Here is a 16410-nt window from a genome sequence, read left to right on the forward strand (position 1 = left end):
ATCATAAAAGGTACCTTGTAGATACTTCCATGTTCTATCTAGTATACAGTACAAAGGTTTTATGAAATGAAAAAGCTGATGCAGATCTACATGTTTGAATGGCCGATGCCAGCTCATTTACAGTGTCTCTTCCTGGAATGTTCCTCCCAGAATCCATGGCCTTTCGATATTGCTTGTGGAATGACAATGACAAGGGCCAAGAATGTAAAGTCGTACTCTGGTCGATATACCCTTTCCCTATATAACTTCCTCTGTACGGTAGACAGAAAATACATACTCTACAATACGCGATACAGAACGAGGCGATAGTAGTCATATCGATGCCGGTCAAGAATCGTATCAATTGTCTGATATATAATGAAGATCGTCGATCTTATCTGTCGCATACGTCATGTCTGGCATGCCAGTGGATGATGGGGCACGCGTGGTCATGGATAAACAAGGAAATGGTCGAAGGAGTGGAATTAGGCATGTCGCATGTCGAAGACCCCGTGTTTGTCTCGGATCAATGAAACCAAAAGTTGCGCAACTGAATCACCAAGCTTTTGTTTTTTTTTTTCTTTGGGAAAAATCACACGTTTGCATTGCTCATCTCGCTTCTATTCGTACGAAGGGAGAGGGCCCCAGGCTCCCGAGTATACCTGGAAAACACATCGGATAATAAACACGAGAGCTGTCGTATATAAAATGAAGGCAAGAACCATCCGGGGGATATCTTGAAAATCACATGCAGAGCATCATATACAACAATGCCAAAGATCGATAAAAAGAAGAGGAAAAGGAAAAAGAACGGTGGTATAAACATCAAAAGTCTGGTTCGTTAAAAAGGTATCCCTGAAGCCCACCACACCAGAGTACATTAGGAAAAAGGAACAGATTACGTGAAAGAAATCAATCGACGACCATTCGCCCAAGACGCCGTCCTATATGAGCGGAAAAGCACAAAGCAACCGGTTTTACTGGAGGGCAGGGGAAATCTTCGTCGCCATTCTCCCGTTGGCTCGTTTATACGCCATTTCATCGCGCGAATCGGTGTAGAAGTTCCGACCGGCATCTGATAGCCTCCGAGGATAGCCTTCCGTATCGGGGCGCATGCCGTTGTAGAGAGGACGATCATCATGGCCAAACGAATCTTCGTACGACCGCTTGGACAAGCTGGCACCCGTATCCCACAAGAACTTCTTGCCTGCGCCGAGATCGTGACTGGGGCTCTGAGAGATACTGCTGGATGGTTGAGAGAGGTTGTTGGGATAATCTCCCGATAGAGCCTTGAGGGGCGGAAGAGAGGGTACCAGACTCGATGACGGTGTCTGAGACCGGGGCGCCGCCGATGGAGCCACGGAATGGTATGCGTTCGGATCAGACGAGCGTGGCTCGCTGGATGACATATTTAGTGGCTTAGGCGGTTCCAAGCGGAGCGGAGGCAAGCCATTCTTGGGATAGCTGGAACGTTCCGTTGACATCCGTGAAGGCGGATAGGGGTAACCGGTCGTTTCATACTCGGCGCTCGTCGATGGATTCCGGGCATGAGAATACGAGGGATGCGGAGAGTACGGAGCTGCCAACGTCGACGTGGATTGTGGAGTGGGAGGCAGTTGGGGAGCTGGATATTGAGTTTGAGTCGAGCCAAAGGAGAGATGTGACTGATACCCGGTATTATGGGATGGTGGTGCGGGCGGTGCGGGAGGAGCGGGAGTGGACACGGCGGCTGGTGCGGGTGCGGGAGCAGGAGGCATTGGTCGTTGGTATGGCTGTGCACCCTGGAAACCATACTCGGTCGCGCCTGACGACCGGCGCTGAGCATCGACACCGTAGGGGAACGAGGGATCCACCGTACTGATACTGGTTGATCGAGGACGTTCAACGGGAGTGCCTGCGTACCCGTGGGTATCTGGGGTGGAGAATCGGTCAGAGGATCGGTAGACTCTCTCCTCATCGTAGTCATAGTCATCTGTGCGCTTCTCTCCCCGACGTCTCATGCGGACATCACGTCGAATCCGTACACGGCAACCCTGCTCTGCAATGACCCGGCTCAGGGAGGTACTCGTGGTCAGCCCAGGGAACTTCTTGGCGCTAAAGACGGTGAACGGAACCGAAACGACCTCGAGACGAAAATCTAGGAATGACTTCGGCGCCATCGGCTTCGAGGGCATTGCGTTGGACATGGAGGACTGGATCGGAGCATTCTCGTTCGCATCCTTGCTTTCCTTGGTTTCCTCGTACAGGTGGAAGTTCAATCGATATACACCCTCATGTCGCACGGAAAGATCTGGGAAGATGAAGTAACCGGCCTGCGATGGGCGGTCCAAGTAAGCCACTCCCGCTACGGGCACACCGGTCAATACAGGGCAGGTCGGGTTCGGGGCAAAACGGCCTTGGGCCATGGGACGAGCGGTTTCCAAAGTGGCGTATAGGAAGAAATTGGCGTTGTATGCGAAGGTGATATCGGTCTTGTTAAGGTCGTCGTTGGGATCAGACTCGTATACTCGAAGCTCGACGACCGGTGGAGGATCGACTGGGCGACGGTCCGCAGACGCTATATGAAGTCAGAATCATGGGGATTGATACTATCTGGTTTCCTAGTGCCGGTTGGATGCATACACTTAGCACCTGCACCGCAGGCTCGCGCACGCTCCGGTTGTTGCATGACATTGAGTTTGTACGTGAGTTTCTTGCCCTCTCGAGTGATCCGGCTGACGGAGGATTCCGTCTCGTTTGGCGGAGGCGCCAAAGGAGCTCGTGTCGCCATTTTGAAGGTAGTTTGACTTTGATACGAACAACTGCCAGGATTAGCACAATGAACTTCAACGGGCCCCGTAATTGAGCACAATTTCATGGTCAAAACCAAATCATGACCAGCCAGCAATGAAGGTTAGGACTTACTTGGCAATCCCACGGTCCTACCAAACAAATCAACACTATAGGAAAGTGCTTGCGTCCAGCAAGAAATCTATCCCCGTTTCCCGTGTAAATCCGGTTTTCTTCTAGTTTGCTGATTATTTCTGGGGCGTGACTCCACGAATGCAAGCCGTGAGACCGACCAGTCGGCAAGGATGTCTTCGTCTGCGAGATAGAAAACGAGAGAGATTCACAAATGTCGACTAAAAGGGGAAGGGAAGAAGAGAAGATAATGAAATGAATAAAAAATTTAAACTGGGTCTGCTGCGCCGAGGCAGGACAACAGACAATCCAGCGATTGACCCGTCCGGGATGAGTCAAGAAGGTGTTAGAGAGGAGTGACAAAAGTTAAGTTGGTGATACGGGGGTGTGGAAGAATAATGAATGGGGAGGGGGTGGAGCGAGAAAACGAGAGCGAGAGAGAGAGAGAGAGAGGACGGGGAAAGTCAAAGGACGAGTCAGCCTGGGAATCGGCAGGTACACACACACACTATCGCAACTAACTATAACACCCTAACCGTCCTCGTCTCCGGAGCCGTGGTACTGTAAGATTACCGACGGTGACGGTTTCCACCAGGCGGTTCCAACAACATGGTGATCGGGTTGACGGCCCCATACATAACTCGCTTGCTTAATATCCCGGTACCATGGGTCTACGGTCACATCTCTGCACTTTGAGTACTCATTCGCTCTAGAACTTCTTTTCTTCTCGACCGGCCCTCAGGGTCAATAAGAGATGTTTATCCGTTCTGACGACGGGAACCGGGATTACCCCGTAGATACATCGCGTATGTACAGTACTTTCGAATGGAACTGGTATGTACGACGGCACTAACTCTGCACGACTGAGCCGATATGGTGGGTATTGGGTCAGCACGGATGACACTAAAATGGGGGAAGATGGATGGTGTCACAGAAGAGGGGGGGGAAGGAAGAATGGCCGATCCAGTGGGAAATCAGCCAGCTGGAGTGGTTACGGTCGCTGGGTCATGGCCACTGCGGCCGGCGGCTTGGCCCTTGGGTCCAGTGGAGTTCAGACACTGGCTGCATAACAAATAAGCTGTGAGGAAATCCGTACGGAGTAAAATAAAAAAAAAATTCCTAAGAAAATAACAGGGGTTTTTTTTTGAAAAAAAAAAAGAAAAAAAAAGAAAAAAAAAGAAAAAGAAAAAAGGAAAAGAAAAAGCCTGAACGGGCAGTTCGAGGGTGGGGCCCTGAACAGGGGGCATCTGTGGGCCTTCGAGGTCCGTGATTCTACTTGAATTACACACAAAGGAAGTTAATTTCTCCCGGTCTAGTCTTAGAGGGGTATAGCTAGTTTCTCTCGAGGCACTGAACGCATTGTCCTGAATGGACGGAAAGGAGACCAGCGGGGAGCCTAATCTCAGGAGGGATTGTATGGCTGAACTTAGTTGTTTGTGAATACTCCTTGAAGAACCAATTGAAGAAAGTAGGTTACGCTGTCAAGGTTGACAGTGCGTCCATCATGGATCGCTTAAGGGCGCCTGATCATCGTAGATACTGATACGTCCAACTATAATTAGCTCTCTCTCTTTTTCTTTTTGGCTCGTCGGGATTTGAGATCTGATAGTTTCATGCAACAAGAAGTTAGGAACATCAGATCGAGAGCTGTTTAAGATGTAGAGTCAGTAACTGTCCGGAGTGAGATCCTCCTGAGTCATTTTAAGGGAGAGAATTTGTCCTATGAATAATAGTTGTACAATAGTAAGGTAGATTGATCCTTGGTTATTGTCCTGTACAACCCCTTCCTGCCGGGTTCAGCTTCGAGAAATGGTGAGGAAAAGGCAACCTTAATTTACGCTGTGTGACGCTGTACAGCGTAAGGCATAATTTATTTTCCGGTGGACGGAGAGAGCATCTTACATACGTTGGTGGTGTATGTATGTATGTATGTAAGAGTATGGATGTTCCCGGTCGCGAGTATTCCTTGGTACTCGTACCCAGTCCAACGGATCGACCGCCCGCCCCAGAAGCCTGGAAATGAGGATGAGTTTAAAGGCCAACTAAGCTGGCCCGAGCTCACCCCTTCTTTGTCTGCTCCGTTTCCCAAGTTCCCACCATCTTGCAGATTGCATTTCTGCGCCGAGCCCGCTTCATCCGTTGCGAATAAAAACGTGTGCCACCGTCGTGGAACCGCATTCTTTGACCTCGAATTTGACATCGCTCCCTTTTTCCTCTTTGCCTGCCTTGCATGGCCTGACAGCAGTCAATTGGACTCTGGGTCCCATAACGAAATACCACAGCATGGCATAGGCATTTCCGGCCTCCATACCTACTATGACATCTTTGATGAATTATGGATCCTCCGTTCTTTGCAAGGTGGGAAAGCGATAAAGTGAACTAGTAGTAGCTCACTGCTGCAGTAGAGTGGATAGGCGATCGATCCCCCTGTTGTGAAGAGAAGGACCGATCCGGTACTCTTGGATTGTAACAAAGGATTAGACCCGATCTATCTCGCAAAAGAAGCAATAAAGAACCTTCCCATCACAAAGGAGTATCAGGTCGAGTCCAAGGGACAATCTGGCGGTCAATAGATCATTGAACCGAACAAAAGTAAAAGTCTAAAAGTTCAAATCAGAGACAATCCTTACCCGAAACGGCCCCGATCGGGATTTGGTTACACCAAAGCAATCCCCGGTACGGAGTACAAACAGTATGACGGCCAGACCCCAACCTGTACTCCAGCCTCGATGCATGATTGTACGTGAAGATTGGATATTAAATGGACTGGTCTGTTGAATGCAAGAGGACCAACAACGTCTCAACTTTTGGACCTACAAAGAACCGAAGAAATAACTACAACAAAAAAACAAAAAAAAAAAAGAAGGAATTAATCTCTCTTGGTAAAATTACAGATTTCTCGATAAGCCACTGCATACGCCTGAATGAGACGTGGTCCTGACGCCAGCCATTCCCTCTGCGGAAGTGCTTCTAGGGTAAAAACGGGTAAGGCGGAAAAAAGCCAAGAGGATCCTAGTCCCAGGTTTCCAACGCTGGGAAACTTTTGAACGAACTCCACTCGGGCGGTCCGCACCGAATGGGGAGACCCCATTCCAGCCTTCATGATTCTGGTTCTGTTCGGATCATCCGTCCGTCACCTTTTTATTTTAATTAATTATTTTTCTTTTTTTTCTTTCATAGACCAAAATGGACAGGTACCGCCAAGCTATGTGTCTTTTTTTGGGGGCGAGGAATCACCTCGAATTTTCTGGGGCAAAAAAATCTAACATCGGGATCGACTTCCTCAACAGCTTCCCCTTGAACACAGTTCGTCACCTAATCGACTAAGATCGAAGGGTGAGACGAAGCACCGAATAAATCCACGGACAAAATTAAACCCCCCCCGGGTTGCCAAGCCCCACTGCAGAGAGAACCATGGTCTCACCCCTGTCTTCTCGGACAACGGTCCTGAAATGGGAATAGGGGAGTGCCATCCATGTCTATACTAGCCTTTCATAAGATATGTTAATCGAAATTAAATCTCATAACTTTCAGTATTATTGCCCTAAGACGTGGTCGGATGATAACGACGGAAGGGCCATGAATCATGGTGGCGGTAGTGGCGATCTCTCACAGGGAGAACCTGAATCAGGTTGGATTCCTCTGAAGATTTTTGAGGATAGCTTCTTTTACAGTCTTTGATGGAGAATGAAAGCACCAAAGAAAGATACTCGGTTACTCCATAAACATTTACTTTCTTTCAAGAACCAGTCTTCAGAAAGTGTAACCTTCAGAGGGACTCCCAATCCGCTGACCGCTGTCATGTGGCATCCCGCCTTCGGTACGAAAGTCGCGCCAGGCCGAAGGAGGCTTTGAAACCTGCATTTTCCGCGCCATGCATGACCAGATTGTCGGGTCTACCCGCATGGGATCTTCTTCTCCCTGACAGAACCAACAATGACGCATTTTTGAAATTGGCAAATCGTGCATTCCTCTCTCCAGATATGTCCATGGCCCACACATAACACCATTATTATGATCGATTGAACGCATGGAATTTCAACTCTCCGACCTTAGGTGGTCAGCGTTGCCTGAGAAAGCATTAGTGATTAGTGTCCAATCAATAGTCCATTCATCATTGTATCACACTGCCACTAGGGAGAAGGCCGGTACACCCTAATTCCTAACCTTCATTTTAATAGTACTCCTCGTTTGTACCACCTCTTATCAGCATCCCCTTCGGCGAAGATACTCCGTGGAACACCTCATGACGATACTCCACCACGGGTGTTTCCGTCGGGGTATACAACCATATTCAGCGACTGGATACCACCCCTTACTTACGGTCCCTTACGCCTGCATACATGGAACTCTCAAAGTGAATAGTTCCGGGATATTAAATATCTCATGCCGGGACTCCGTATTCGCGACCAGCTCTTTCCTGTCGCATGCGGCGGATGATCCGGTCAGGTGATGACATCATCCATTAATTCGAGTGCTGTGTATCTCGAGAAGGGTTGTGGTGTGCTACAGGATCGACTTCCTACCTGGGTACCGTGTCGTCATTGAAGATCGCAGGAAATTCCACTCGGGCTTCTTGCACCACTTTAATGCGGTGCAAAAGCAAACCCTATACCGGACTCGGTGCGTCGTGATTGGCAACATGAGTACACTGTCCGATCCAATGCTCTGTATTCGCTGAACGTATTGTTCAACTTTTGGGGTATGTGAGTGAAGGGTTTGGGTTCCTACAAATCGTCATGTTTAAGCCGCCTACTCCTATGCCATCGGCAAAACTCCGGGGGAAGCCTCAGGCCCATAATTGCTACATTCGGGAGGTGATTGACGCTTCCAAGTTCTGAAAATTTAAGCATCAAGCCCCCTGTAGAGAGAGCCATATTACATAAAAGGACAGACTGTATACCTGAGTGAAACTTGACTGCCCAGTGGATACGGAGACATCCTCCCCTAGTGGCAACGTCACCCGCGTCACCCCCCAGTCCTGTCCTGGCGTCAAAGCGATCGGCGTATCTCGGCTGGCATTCTTGAAGTCTATACCGCTGACACTTGTCGTTGGCTTCCAATTGCATGTCTGTCTGTAGACATACTTCAACGCGCAAGGTTCGGATTTCACCATGATCTACCTCGCCGGGAGAACATATGGTCATGCGAGATAAGAAACACTGATTCAGAAGGTATACCATAGCATGAACTCTCACCTGACCCCTGGGTATCCTGTAAGGGCGCAACATTACTTGCAGCAACGTTGAAGGCACCTGAGGTTAAAAGGAAGGCAACCCATTATCGCGATTAGCATGTAATGATCTCCCACTAAAGATCCCTTAGTGTATGATACTTTGCTATGTCTCGGACACGCGGCATGCTTCAGCTGCAGCTTAGATAAAAGGGTGATAAAATAGATCCCCGAGGGGGAAGCAGATGCGGGTAGGTTAGACTTCCGAAAGGCCTGCAGATTATTTGAAGCTTTTCTGAGGAATGGGGCGGAAATCCTCGACACGAGTCAACTGGATCTTCCATGTCGAGGCTTGACTTTGCAATGTCGGTTACAACGGCCAGTCACGCAGGTATAGCACACCGGTTCTCTTCCGAAGCCCTAAAATTGACACCCTTACGTTGGCTTATCTATGCCTTACTTCATGCTACTTAGAGTATAGGTTGTTTCAAGGAATCTTAGATAGGATCGCGTCCGGAGAAAATGCTAAGCTAAAGTGTCCCTTTCCACTTACGGGTTAGAGTCCTCGTCATCGGTGCCATGATGACCACTCTTATCCAAAAAAAAAATATTAAAAAAATAAAAGACGGTATGCCCTAATTAACGAGACAACCCGCCTCCAATAAGTCGGATTCTTAATTACTCGATTGCTCGCGTAGCACTGTGCAACGTCACTAATTCTAACCAATTAATCAATATATCAATTCCCATTAATAGAATAAACCCTAATTAACTCAACCTTGCACAACACCACGACAGTAGCTTAACCCAAAAGCCTAAAAAACTTGACGCAACACATCTATCTACATGACACACGATAAATCAGAACCTAAACAGCTCATAGTAAACTCCCGCTAGTCCACACCAGTCTTAGTCGACCGTTACGCTCGGATAGCGGCAAGAGAGTTTAGTTAAGCGAAGTTGGCTGAAGTGATCTATCACAGGCCTTTCGTATTCTCGGTATTTATTTCCCCTCCTCTCCTACTAGTCTAGCGGGGAATCTCAGAGATTTACCGTAAGTATTAGGATTGTATTTGGTCTTCGTGTCTGTATTACTTAGCTATGTACTGACGGGGCTTGTCCAACTATGCAGGAATGTTGATCGTGATCTCAATGGTGCTTCGGCTAGCTGATAGAATCGTTACTAGTACGTTCGTAAGTAACTGTGCCCAGCTAGCTAACAACTAACAACTAGCAACTAGCAACTAGCAATAATTAGTCCCAGATCTACATGAATAGCACTCCACTCACTCCGGGACAACTATCCCCTATGCAAACTCATCACCGTTTCGAATATAATGTACGTAAGAACTAAAATCTTGGTGCCAATGTGCCCCCCCGAATAATGCACGTTTTTCGCGAATCTCCCACGCAAGGGAGGAGAGCTTTTCATCCCTTTCACAACGGCATGGCATTCGGCTTGTTCCGACCCCAGCTGAAACATGGACTGCAGGTATGCGGGTTGCAGTAAGGGAGAGGTCGAGAAGTGATGTGCGCAGGCCAAATTCCTCGGCAATGGGCGCCTCGTGGTGCGGTTGGTTTTCTTTCTCGCGTGGCTGTTTGGTTGATAAGTGATTTATCTGGGGAGATCTTTGATTGTGTTACTAGGGGTTTGGGGATTATGTATGTTGTTTTGTTTAAAATGTAGCTTATGTTTGGGGTGCAGGTGCGATATGTCAATGTGCAGGTTTGGTGGCTATATTCGTAGTGACGGATTTCTATGGCTGTGGTGGTTTATGTGGACTGGATTTTTGGGATGTGATCTGACTCTACTATGTACGGAGATTTTGTATATAAATTTATAGTTCTCTAAAGATATATATTTGTTTTGTCCTGAAGATAAAATATAATCGATATCTCTCGGCATGACCACTACCTGAGTGATCTTGACCCATGTATATCAGCATATGGCAATCAATAATTTCTAAGAGAAAATATAGTATGAGATATATTTATATAAAGCTATATGCGAAGGTTCTCAGGAGTAAAGTAAATAAGAAAAGCTAACTATGATAATTAGAATGCCTGTCCTCTTTGAATTAACCTTGGGTGCGAAAAATTATATATACGCAACAGAATGAGATGTATGATATTCACCAACTCATCTCCGGGCCTTTCCCACTATCTCCAATAGGAGCTTTACTTCAAAGGAAAAATATATGAAAGTGCCTACAAAAACTCTTGTCAATGGCCAGTTTATTTTAAAAACTACGCGTGCTAAGACCTTGGACGCTGCAGCTCGGGAGATAAAGACCGTCTATCTTTCGCCTTCATAGTGCCGTACGGTGAAATGACACTTGCCAGCTCATTCTAGGACTTTCCACAACGAGGACTGAGCTCGATCAAGCCGATGATGACCGTTAGGGCGTGGAATCCTGCTGGATAGTACGCTTATTCTAGACTTGAACGTCTCCGGACGGAGAATCCGCGGAAGCTCCGAGAGGGCTACGGGATTTGGGCAGTGGTAACTGACACGTGTTAAGCGAAAGGCCCGAACATGTACACCATGAAAGGAAACATTGAAGTGACCAATTGTAATGAAGATGGTACTTATAATTTTTTTTTAACAGAATCCAGAGATTCTCCTGAATCGAATGACCTCTCGTGAGGATGCTCAAGGATGACTTATCTTGAAGAGTAAACTCTTGAGGAACAGATACTTGATATATAGAGGATTGGTTCTCTTTCCCAATTCTTATTGTCTGCTCGATGGAAGCCTCAATCTTCATCTCCCCTTGCCTGTATTAGTAATAGATGGGTGCATCGATTTACGCAATGCAAAGAAACTCCAACGAAAATGGACCTCTCGATATGACTATCGACGTGCAAAGTTTGAAGATTCATGAATAATGAACAACAGGCTCACATTGGTAGAAAGTACTATCCAAAAAGAAAAAAAGGAATTCTTAACGAGGATATATCCAATATGGATGGAACAGGATTCGAAATAAGTATTATATCAACTACAAGGGTCATCTGTGGATCAGAAACATATGGCTCTCGTGCTTGAACAGCCCAACCTACAAATGCTAAATTAAATGGCCTACTATCATCGTTGCGGTAAACGCATCGGATGGACCTGATTACCTCAGATTATTCTTGCAAAAAAGGTCTATCAATCTCCATGGTATCAATCGGTCCCAGCAAATCAAGTCTATGAAACTAGACTTAAGTGAAAATGGTTGTATAACTCTCATTTGAATTGCTTCAATCGTTATTCAATCCAACTATATCTCACGAATAAATGGAAGATATCGTCTTTACATCCTTGAGGGTCATGGCACACACTGGTGAGCTATTGGCATATAGGCTTAAAGTCCAACATCACCCATAAGATAAGTACTCTATCAATTCCGGTTCAGCTTTAGGAGGAACTGAAGCTCCTCTTCCGCTGCCCTGTCTGTCTTGAAGACGCCTGTCCTGCAGCTCGTTGTCGTCATAGCACTACTTTTCTGGACAACTCTCATAACCATGCACATATGGGCTGACTCCATCACGACAGCGACCCCTTGGGGCTGTAGAAGATCTTCGATGGCCTGAGCGATCTGCTTTGTGAGACGCTCTTGTACTTGTAGCCTGCGCGCATAGATGTCTGCAATTCGAGCCAACTTCGACAGTCCCAAGACACGACCATTGGGGATGTATGCAATATGAGCCTGTGTCGCATTGTCAAATTATGATGCATTCAACTCCCACATCAACATAAGGATCTCTTACCTTGCCTACAAATGGAATTAGATGATGCTCACACATACTGAACACTTCAATATCGCGAACCAGAACAATCTCAGTGTGGTTTACATTGAAGATGGCATCTTTTCCGATATCGTATGCATTTTCCTGATACCCTTTGGTGAAGAAGAGCATGGCCTTGGCATATCGTTCAGGAGTTTTGAGAAGGCCCTCCCGATTGGGGTCTTCTCCCATGTCCTCCAAGATATTTCGTATACTGGCGGCCATTCTAGTCTCTCGAGATATCTTTGTGTGTCCGTCGAAGTCTTGGGCAGCAGCAGTTCCTGGCTTTGGTTGAGTGGCTAGACTTGTTTTGACATCAGGATATACGTACCTGCTTTACCATCACGGTCGGTACTTACATGGATGCCACCATCCACGGAAGTAATGGTTTCCTCAATGGCTGGCCTCTCTGACGACACAGCCCTCCTAGCGTCCTGAACAGGGCGAACAAGGACCTTCGACTCAGAGATGGTCATAATTACTCTATGTAACTGCGATCTGACAGCGGGCGGATCTAATTGTTTAGGGGTTGACGGCAGATAGTAATAATAGTAGCACCCCAGTAACTTAAGATAGCGATATCATCAGGTAGAAGCCCTTGTACTTAGATTGGGTCAGCTGGAGTAACGTTCTCCGAAAAAATAATACTGGTAATAAAAAGTCACCGAAGAAATTATGGGAAACGAAGGTGGTCTCATTTCTCTGAACTAACTGGAGATTATGTCTTTTTAATTCCTATACCCCAGACCCTCTTACTGAATCATGTATATAGAAATGAGAAGGTGGGGGAGCGATCAGTGCGGCTGGGGATGGTATTAGCAATTTCGCGCCAATCTACTGGAGAGCATTGAATCACTTCTACTCCGCACTAGTTATCGCTAATGTCCATCTTTCAGCTGAGGGATGGCCAGCCTCACCCCACACCAAGAGGCTCACGTGGGCTTTGCAAGTCGCATAAAGGACATCGCTGTGAGGTTCACTTCAAGCCCCTTGTTTTCCCCATCCACAAACTCATAGTTGAACATGGCTACCCTCAATTCCCTGAAGGAGGCCCTTGGGCAACAAGCCACAACTACGCCGTCATCCTCGAAGCAACAACTGTCCGACACACAGTACAGCGCTGGCTTCGATATCTTGGCTCGCGAGTCAGTATACCAAGACTTCATTATTCCTCAACTATCTCAGCTGCTAGCCCCTCTCTTCAACTCGCGCGTTCATATTTCGGTGCTAGAAATTGGACCTGGCCCCAAGAGCGTACTCGGGTATCTACCTCACAGTCTAAGACAGAAGATCAAAAGATACGCTGCCTTTGAGCCGAATGACCTGTTCGCTACAAGAGTGGCAGAATGGCTCTGTCCTTCCATGGAGACAGAGTCCCCGCTGCCTTGTCTGGCAAGCCCGCCTGATATACATCGAGCTCCATTCGTTCTGAACAGCAACATAGGGAGCGGTACCAGTACCGGTACCGGTAGTAGTGATGAAAAGTTCGATATTGTCTTATTTTGCCACAGCATGTACGGCATGAAACCCGAAGACAAGTTCATTGAACAGGCACTGGAAATGCTTGTCCAGAAGCCCCAAGGTGGAATGGTGGTGGTTTTCCATCGCGATAGGACCCTGCGGCTAAACGGATTAGTATGCCATCGAACAGCATGCTTCCCTACCGGGGTTGTTCGCGTGCTAAATGACGACCAAGTGTTGGACAATTTCGCTGCGTTCGTCGCAGGGTTCGTCATGCAGGATACAGAGGCGGACAAGGCGACTCGAGTCGCGTGGCGTAAAGTGTGCCGCGCCTTGGGCCACCGTGAAGAAGCCCACCCAGGCCATCTGGTGTTCAGCTCTCCCAACGTCATGGTGGCCTTTACCAAACATGCGACCACGTTGCCGGCGTTGACGGCGCGGGTGCCGTTGGTGAAGGATAAGACGGTTAAGAACCGGGAGGCTTGCCTCCACGGCTCCGCTTCCATTGTTAGGCCCACAGAGGTCCGGCATGTCCAGCAGTGCGTTCAATGGGCTCGGAAGCACGAGGTCGGTCTGACTGTCGTTGGCGGAGGTCACAGCGGCCAGTGTCTATGGCCCAACGTCGTCTCGGTCGACATGAGTGCCTTTGACCAAATACACATTGTCCCGGCTGGGAGAGATGGAAGAGAAGCCAGCTCTGATTCCGATTCCGTGGTTGTCGTCGAGACCGGCTGCAAGGCGGGGGATATCGTCCGCAAAACCATGGCGGCTGGCCTGACAGTGCCCTTGGGGGCCCGCCCAAGCGTAGGCGCAGGACTATGGCTACAGGGCGGCATCGGGCACCTGACTCGGTTATATGGGCTCACGTGTGATGCCATCATCGGTGCCGTGGTGGTTAGCGTCGACTCTGGCGAGGTTCTCTGCATCGGTCATGTACCAAGCCAACACTGCCCGGCCAGTGCCGTGCGCCCAAAAAATGAAATCGACCTTTTATGGGCGATCAAAGGTGCTGGGACCAACTTTGGTATCGTAGTCAGTGTTACCTTCAAGACATACGTGGCTCCGGTCCACTTGGTTCGAAACTGGGTTCTCCCGCTGAATGACAACCTCGAAGCACAGCGCAAACTGAGCGATGTTGATAATCTCATCGCCAGCAGGCTCCCAGGGAACTGTTCTGCAGATGCGTATTTGTACTGGGAATTCGGCAAGCTGCAACTTGGCGTGACCATGTTCGAGGCTTCCACGACTAGGCTTATCTCGGATACGTCCACGCCCATACCTGCGCCTGTGGACGTAGACACAATATTGGGAGGGGAAGGCAAATTCGATGTCGTGGATGGCGTCGGTTTGTTCGACGCCGAGATGTACATGTCCCAGATGCACGGCGGGCATGGTGGCTGCAAAACCTCTGCGTTTAAGCGATGTATTTTCTTGAAAAGGATCGGAGCAGTGAACATCACCGACATCTTAACGACGGCCATTGAGACTCGTCCCACGCCATTCTGCTATCTCCATCTGCTACACGGCGGCGGCGCAGTCAGGGATGTGGCAGCCGATGCCACTGCTTTCGGTTGTCGAGACTGGGACTACGCCTGCGTGATAACTGGCGTGTGGCCCCGTGACCAAGATGGGACGGAGATCGCCCATGCTGCCGAGCGGTGGGTATACCAAGTCGCCAGGGATTTGTTGCCCGTGAGTAGCGGAGTTTACGGCGCAGACCTCGGGCCAGACCCCAGAGACGCCATCCTGGCGCCCAAGGCTTTTGGTCCAAACCGGCAGCGCCTGGCTCGTCTCAAGCACTGTTCCGACCCGCATAATGTGCTGGCTTACGCCTGTACGCTCCCCAAAGTGCCGATGAAACAGAGACTCACCATTCTTGTCACGGGCAACAGTTGCGCTGGCAAGGACTATTGTGCCGACATCTGGGTTTCCGAGTTCCTCGCATACAACCAGAAGAGCCTCACGGCACGCGCAGTTAGCATTAGCGATGCGACTAAGCGAGAGTACGCGGCAGCCACTGGTGCCGACCTGACCCGTCTGCTCTCGGACCGTGCCTACAAGGAGCAACACCGGCCAGCATTGACGAAATTCTTCCAGGACCAAGTGCTCCATCGACCTCGGCTGCCAGAGGAGCATTTCCTGAATGTGGTGGACAGCGCTACAGATGTAGACGTACTGCTAATCACCGGCATGCGAGATGAGGCGCCGGTAGCAACCTTTTCGCATCTGGTGCCAGACATCAGACTGCTCGAAGTTCGCGTCCAAGCTAGCGAAGAGATGCGGCGGGCTCGCGGAGGATGCCGCGGCGGTGATGACGATGGTAACGAAAACAAGGACAGCGCCAATGGCAAGTCGAGTCTGACGGCCCTGGACTACCACCCCGATCTTATCTTCCACAATAATACGACCGGAGACAAGGCAGCAAAAAGGTTCGCCGAACACTACCTGCTCCCCTTCTGCCACGAGGACCTGCAACGACTGGCCAAAATGGTGCGCCAGATACCCGACTTTCCACGCTCGGGTATTGAGTTCCGCCATGTGCTCGATATTGCTCAGCAGCCAGGTGGGCTGTCTCTCTGCACATCTCTGCTGCAGTCTCACTTTGCCAGTGATTGGGCCAAAGTCGATGTTGTAGCGTCTTGCGAGGCCGGCGGCTTTATCTATGCGTCAGCGTTAGCCTCGCGGGTTGATGTACCCTTGGCACTTATTCGCGACGAGGGTAAGCTTCCCCCACCCACTATTTCTGTTGGCAAGTCACCATCGCATGTCTCGGCTTCGGCATCCAACGGTGTGAACGAGAAGAGGTTCGAGATGGCTCGGGACTTGGTCCCCCGAGGCGCGTCAGTGGTGGTGGTGGACGATGTGCTCGCTACGGGGAACACACTTTGTGCGGTACTGCAGCTCTTATGGAAAGCTGGCATCAGTAATAAGGATATTACCGTTATGGTTGTGGCTGAATTCCCTGTTCACCGTGGCCGGGAACTTTTGCGGCAGCGTGGTTTTGGCGGAGTCAAGATTCAAACCCTTCTGGTCTTTGATGGTGCTTAGACAAGGGAAAGACGAGGAGAGGCTCTTGGGCTATTTGAATTCAGATTTATATTCCAAGATAACCTCCGTCTTTC

The 16410-nt window shown here is 49.0% G+C and overlaps 5 protein-coding genes across 5 annotated transcripts; 2 read left to right on the top strand and 3 right to left on the bottom strand.

The window, feature by feature from the left end:
* Positions 1–636: 636 nt before the first annotated feature.
* veA (sexual development activator VeA) lies at positions 637–3041 on the bottom strand. Its single transcript, XM_032051468.1, has 3 exons — positions 2884–3041; positions 2602–2765; positions 637–2536 (listed from the first exon to the last, which is right to left on the bottom strand). The coding sequence occupies exons 2-3, from the start codon at positions 2747–2749 to the stop codon at positions 957–959; spliced, it is 1728 nt and encodes a 575-aa protein (XP_031911209.1). The 5' UTR covers positions 2750–2765; positions 2884–3041; the 3' UTR covers positions 637–956.
* A 1590-nt stretch (positions 3042–4631) lies between these two features.
* On the top strand, positions 4632–5432 carry BDV38DRAFT_253015 (uncharacterized protein). The gene has a single exon (XM_032055202.1). The coding sequence runs from the start codon at positions 4806–4808 to the stop codon at positions 5256–5258; it is 453 nt and encodes a 150-aa protein (XP_031911210.1). The 5' UTR covers positions 4632–4805; the 3' UTR covers positions 5259–5432.
* Positions 5433–7470: 2038 nt separating this feature from the next.
* Positions 7471–8458, bottom strand: BDV38DRAFT_142925 (uncharacterized protein). The gene has a single exon (XM_032051469.1). The coding sequence runs from the start codon at positions 8109–8111 to the stop codon at positions 7608–7610; it is 504 nt and encodes a 167-aa protein (XP_031911211.1). The 5' UTR covers positions 8112–8458; the 3' UTR covers positions 7471–7607.
* A 2981-nt stretch (positions 8459–11439) lies between these two features.
* Positions 11440–12303, bottom strand: BDV38DRAFT_273005 (GTP cyclohydrolase I; the record flags this gene model as incomplete). Its single annotated transcript, XM_032057601.1, has 3 exons — positions 11440–11748; positions 11855–12108; positions 12159–12303. 3 exons carry the CDS (start codon positions 12301–12303, stop codon positions 11440–11442), a joined length of 708 nt encoding a protein of 235 aa, XP_031911212.1.
* A 547-nt stretch (positions 12304–12850) lies between these two features.
* On the top strand, positions 12851–16336 carry BDV38DRAFT_285159 (uncharacterized protein; the record flags this gene model as incomplete). The annotated part of the gene is made up of 1 exon (XM_032060429.1): positions 12851–16336. One exon carries the CDS (start codon positions 12851–12853, stop codon positions 16334–16336), a length of 3486 nt encoding a protein of 1161 aa, XP_031911213.1.
* Positions 16337–16410: the final 74 nt, after the last annotated feature.

Source organism: Aspergillus pseudotamarii (genome assembly GCF_009193445.1).
Source record: "Aspergillus pseudotamarii strain CBS 117625 unplaced genomic scaffold BDV38scaffold_46, whole genome shotgun sequence".
In the NCBI taxonomy this organism is placed as follows: Eukaryota; Fungi; Ascomycota; class Eurotiomycetes; order Eurotiales; family Aspergillaceae; genus Aspergillus; species Aspergillus pseudotamarii.

Excerpts from the sequence above, each read along its gene's own strand:
- veA (XM_032051468.1), bottom strand. The coding sequence starts at position 2,749 with ATGGCGACACGAGCTCCTTTGGCGCCTCCGCCAAACGAGACGGAATCC. Across the intron at positions 2,537-2,601 it reads CTGCGGTGCAGGTGCTAAGT|CGTCTGCGGACCGTCGCCCA; the intron begins GTATGCATCCAA and ends GACTTCATATAG.
- BDV38DRAFT_253015 (XM_032055202.1), top strand. The coding sequence starts at position 4,806 with ATGTATGTAAGAGTATGGATGTTCCCGGTCGCGAGTATTCCTTGGTAC.
- BDV38DRAFT_142925 (XM_032051469.1), bottom strand. The coding sequence starts at position 8,111 with ATGTTGCGCCCTTACAGGATACCCAGGGGTCAGGTGAGAGTTCATGCT.